At 29.4% G+C, this 5580-nt stretch overlaps 2 protein-coding genes across 2 annotated transcripts in view; both read left to right on the top strand.

Moving 5' to 3' along the window:
* LOC107625853 (non-specific lipid-transfer protein 1) overlaps positions 1–1415 on the top strand; it is a gene marked incomplete at its 5' end in the record, with an annotated part of 49824 nt that extends 48409 nt beyond the window's left edge. Inside the window, 1 exon segment of the mRNA XM_021116248.1 lies at positions 1142–1415. Coding sequence (XP_020971907.1) covers positions 1142–1154 — 13 coding nt within the window. The 3' untranslated portion in view covers positions 1155–1415.
* LOC107627746 (non-specific lipid-transfer protein 2) lies at positions 347–748 on the top strand. The gene has a single exon (XM_016330568.2). It carries the CDS (start codon positions 458–460, stop codon positions 746–748), a length of 291 nt encoding a protein of 96 aa, XP_016186054.1. The 5' UTR covers positions 347–457.

Raw genomic sequence — 5580 nt, 5'->3', positions numbered from 1 at the left:
TTTTTATTTTTTCAATTTTTATCAATTATTTTTATAATATAAAAAAAAAACAAAATTATAATAAAAAATAAAAATTTAATTTTAATACATTAAAAGTATAAAACATCTTATATAGTTATTCAATCACATCAGTTCTTTTGAATTACTATTCATGCGGTTAATATAAAAGATAGTTATTTTTACCGACGTAACTATACGTAATTGAATACACGTACAAAACTATTTTACATTGTGTATCAAAAATTAAATTAAAAAAAATAATATATAAAAAATGTTACATCTAATATTTGTCTTTCCTTTGTTGCATGATCCCTACTCTACTCTTCTATATAAACCCCACAGCTTGCACCCAAAGTACTCACAATAAAAGTGCCACAATTTCCAATTAAGTATCCACAACACCAAAGTAAAGCAATTATATTACATTGTTGCATTAAGGCATATTACTTTTAGTAACATGGCCAGCATCAAGGTTGTTGCATGTGTGTTTATGGTTTGCATGGCCATTGTGGGTGCACCAATAGTCCATGCTGCCATCTCATGTGGTCAAGTTAACTCTGCCCTATCACCATGCATCCCATACCTTACAAAGGGTGGACCAGTTTCTCCGGGGTGTTGCGGCGGCGTTAAGAGCCTTCTTGCGGCCGCCAAAACTACCCCTGACCGCCAAGCTGCATGCAACTGCCTGAAAACCGCCGCAGGCTATGTGTATATTAAAATTAGATACCAAAATCAGTCATCAATATAAAATATATATTAAAATATAAAATATACATTAAAATTAAAGTTAAATTATTACACCTATATTTATACACAAATACATAATAATCGATTTTGATTGGGCACATAGTATTTTTGTTGTTTAAATTGTAACCACAATTGCTAGCTATTAATTAGTTGCATAAATTCCAACTTATGCACATTCTCGTAACTATATAATTTTTATTTTACTTTACATTTTTGCATACATGGTTACATTTACACCATAACGAACTCTACCACACTTGAGCCTATAGATAGATGCGCATCTATACGTGCAAAAGCTTAATTAATTAAACACTAATGTATAATCTTTTTGCTTAAAAATTATTAGTAATTATAAATTGAGTTGATTTGTTTGTTGGTTGCTTTAATGTTGCAGCATCAAGTTCTGAAGAATAATGGATGTGGTGGAAGAGAAAGAGGACAACATACATAGCCAGTTTCTAGTAGCTTTAGTTTTCAGATATTTAATAAGAATAAAGGAACGCAAGAAGTGTATCACTTATGAGAGTATACTCTTGTGTTTCCCTTAGTTTCATGACACTTGGCTCTAGTTATTATCTCTGTGTGTGTGTATCTCAGTTGGTTGTTGAATACTTGAATGTATTAATAACCTATATAAGTATATATTAATTCCACTTTGATTACTTTGCTTTCTATTTTCTTAATTTTTCTTTTTGGTCTTTATACATTGAGTCATTGACACTGGCCTTCTAAACAAAGATTTAAAATATGAATTCAACTTTTAAATTACGTAAATTTATGCTAATAAAAAGAAATATACAAACAATGATGTCTCTAACTAAAGTTATCGTATCTAAGCCATAATTTATTTTGATCGAACATTAAATCAATATTTAGTTTAACTGATGAGTTATTGATTAAATCGTTTAAATAATAAAAAAAAATGGTTTAGACATATTCAATATTTTGAAAATTAAACCGTTTTATTTCTCTCTCTACCCACTTATTACTGGTAATTCATCTCCTCTTCGTCTAAACAGCAATCCACTCACACCACACACTACCTAATTTTCATGCCACCATTGCTCCTCCGTGTTATAACTTACATTTTTGCTCCTTCCCAACTTCTCCGTAATTTGAAAATTGTCCTCTAAATCTATTACATTTGTTAAGAAACTCGTAAAAGTTGAAGTGAGAAATCTTTGATTAACGCCTATAGAAATTGCATTTGTCATTCCTTTAATTACCATTATAATTCAAAGTGGGTCCTTATAATTCAGGCTTTAGCCATAGCTCTGTCATTGTTTCTCTCTTTAATTAAGGTATGAGCAAATATTTTTTCTATTTTTTAATTTGACATAATTTTGTGATGTTCAGAGGTTAAAAAAAAGACAACATTGAAAGGAAAATAGAAAAACATACATGAAAAGAAAAGAATTAAGAACAATGGGAGAATTCCATTAATGTTAGAGGTGAATTGTACTATAAGAAAAATGTTGAGTACTATTGAATTTACCGGTAGAATAATAAAAATAATTCGTTTGAAATATATTTACGCAGATTTAACGCAAAAAATAATCTGATGGTGTAATCCTCATCGGTAACAAATTATCGTCGGATTTTTTAATCCAACGGTAATTACTAGCGAATTCTTTGTCCAAAAATTATTTGATTATTGGCAGAAAATTGTCGCCGATTAACGTCGGATTTTTTTTCAATAATTTTTTATTTTTTAACACAATTAGTAGTCAAATTTTATTTGTTATTTTTTTAAATTTTTTTTACACAATTAATAGTCAAATTTTAAATATTTAAAACCAAATAATGATTTTATTAAATATTAAGTGTACGAATAAAATAAAAATTCAAATAAATAAAATACAATCAAATAGTAAAAAAAAAATCCTAATCACTACAGATTTTGATAGTCATCATCGTCATCCCCCTAATTACTACAGATCCTAGGTATTGTTTCATATAAATTTCTCCTGCAGTTAATCAAAATTAAATACTTAATTAAATAAAATAGAAGATATAACTAGCTAAGGTTTGAATATATTGAGTTTTTACCGCTCACTTCTAAAATTATCACTTTTTGGTCTCAATACTCTACAAGAAATAGCGTAATTATCGACACTAAAAATCGACGGCCATATTTTTGTCGATATTTTTCGACGGTTTGCCGTCGATAAAATAAAAAAATTAAATTAAAAATAAAATATTAAAATCGACGACCAGGTCGTCTATTATTTTAGTGGCCTTATAATAATTTAATATTATCGTCACATAATCGGCAGAAATATGGGTGAAAAATTTTTTTCTTTAAAATCGACGGAAAGACCGTCTATTTTAATATTTGTAATATCGACCACTTTGTCGTCGATAAACTTAAACGATGAAGATCCCTCTTTAAAATCTAATGAATGATATAGATTTATTAAATAGGCGGTTAGAATGTTGATTTTTATTTTAACTAAAATCGACCAAGTTGTCGTGGATTTTTATCAACAAAAGATTGGTATCCGCGTTTATTTCTCGTGTCCCTTGTTTCCCTCAATTCACCACTTACATTTTACCTCCGCCATTTCACCATTTTCCCCCAATTCGCGCCTTCTCCATTTCCCCTCCGCCATTTCACCAACCTTCCCTCTCCAGTGCTGCCGCGTCGTTTTCACTCCGTTGCTCTCGCGTTCGTCGTCGCTTCGTCACACTCGCTCCGTTGTCACTCTCGTTCAGTTACTCTCTTTCTTTTTCTGTCTGTAGTTTCATTCTTCAACTCTAACTTTGGTCTCTTTGATCTTTTCTTTCTCGTGCACAACAAATACAAAACCTCCATTGATGATTGACCTAAAACTCATCAATTTCAGAATTCAAAGCCATCTTTCAAGCTTCACTGATGAACCACAACAGAGTTAAACTTTCTCGTTGCTGCATTATAAGGAGGCTCTTCTGCTGATTTGGTATGTGGATTTTTTCATTGAAGCTCTCCTAGTTGAAAATTGTTCTTTATTTTGCAATTTTTTATTTTGTGATTTCTGAAATATATAATACAACTTAGCCTGTTGTAATTTTTAATCTCTGTATTATTATTATGATTATTAATTTTTAATTTCAATCTGATTGCGATCTATTATTTTAGTGAAGTGTATGTGGTTAACTAAGTGAAGTTTGAATGTTGTTTATGTGAATTAATTTAGAATCTATTAGAAGATTGTTGGGAATAAGTAGTATGACCACAATCCAATCACTCACGTGTCAAATATTTTATTATTGTTATTATATTAAAATGTTAATATAATAACGTTCTTGATTAAATTTAGAGATTTATCATTGTGATAGTGATCGTAATATTGAGAGATAAATATTTTATAATTTAATCTAAATTGTTCTTGGTCATAGGATTATCAAAAAGGACATTAATAATCCGGAAAGATCAATATATATATAATAGTCTTCATTGGATGAAGATTAATAGATCTCATTTATTAAATTATATATATAGATGGTGCATATAGAGATATGACTATTGAACTGACTCACTTTGAGAATTCCTAATGGTTATAATCACCGTATATTTGTCAATAGGATATTCTCAAGATGAACATAGTAATAGAGTTTCCTTTGACCTGCGACTGTCATAGTAATTAACAATGTATTTATTATACTTTGATTCTGGACACCTAATACCCTAGGATGCTAGTTGAATGGATATTGGGTATGATTTAAATACTTGTAGAATTAATGATTAGTCAATAAGGAATCCGTCAACTCTCGGTAAAGAGTTTGAGCTCTATGATTATAATGACTGAGATGAATAAAACCTTGGCCAAGGGGATTGAATGAATTAAGAAATGAGTTTCTTAAGTCATTCACAGTTCATTATAATAATGGTAACAAGTTAGAGTTTGATAATTAAACCATACTCTAATTAAGGGTTAACCAAGAGCTGGAAAGATGGAATGAATTATACTTTGTTCTTCTAAGGTTCTTAGTAAAAATATATTACTTCATACTATCGGATCGTTGAGGAGTGTTGCTAGACGCCAACCTTGATTAGTAAATTTAGTATGACTAATTTACTACCCGCTTAGTATTGAACCTATGAGGTCACACACTAACGAGTGTTCTAATCTTTGCTATAGAATTATTTAATTATTATTTTGATTTGATCAAATAAATAATTATATTAATTTAAAATGAAATATTATTATATTATTTGCTAGCACTAAGAATATAATAATAGTATGATAATTGAGAATATTATATGAGATTTGAGAATAATTAGTTATTCTATTTCTAAACTTGAATTTTAAATTTGGATGAGATCCTAACTGATTATGTTTCAAATTGAGTTATGATATGATTCATAAATTTGAAAGATTCAAGTTTAAAATAACAAGATATGATTTGAATTTGAATTGAGATTCAAATTTGAAATCAGTAACAAATCTCATACTATATATATGTATGCCAAGAGTAGAGGAAAAATAAGAATGAAACGAGAATAACAAGAGTTTTATTCCTTTACCTCTACACACATAAATGTATGTGAGCCTAATTCTTGGAGAAAAATTTTATGGTGTGCAAAGAGTTGCAAGAGATTTCTCAATTTAGATCAGATGTCCATTGGTCAAGGAATTGACAGCAAAGGTTGGTCTCGGTGTGGATACGCATAGAGTCTTCGTACAATCAAAGAATAAAGTTTCACTAAAGCGTCCAAAGGTATTTAGATCTGATCTACTATATAATTATTATTGGAATAAAATTTAAGTACAAAATAGATCTTTAGGATTACTTTCTTTTCTTCCGCTGCGTGTTATGAACACATGGTAATCCTACAAAGATGATGGATAT

This window comes from Arachis ipaensis, chromosome B02, assembly GCF_000816755.2.
Source record: "Arachis ipaensis cultivar K30076 chromosome B02, Araip1.1, whole genome shotgun sequence".
NCBI classification, from domain to species: domain Eukaryota; kingdom Viridiplantae; phylum Streptophyta; class Magnoliopsida; order Fabales; family Fabaceae; genus Arachis; species Arachis ipaensis.
The sequence above is the reverse complement of the archived record's forward strand: the minus strand, read 5'-3'. Positions and strand labels throughout refer to the sequence as shown.

What these genes read in the sequence shown, in the direction of transcription:
- LOC107627746 (XM_016330568.2), top strand. Translation starts at nt 458, where the DNA reads ATGGCCAGCATCAAGGTTGTTGCATGTGTGTTTATGGTTTGCATGGCC.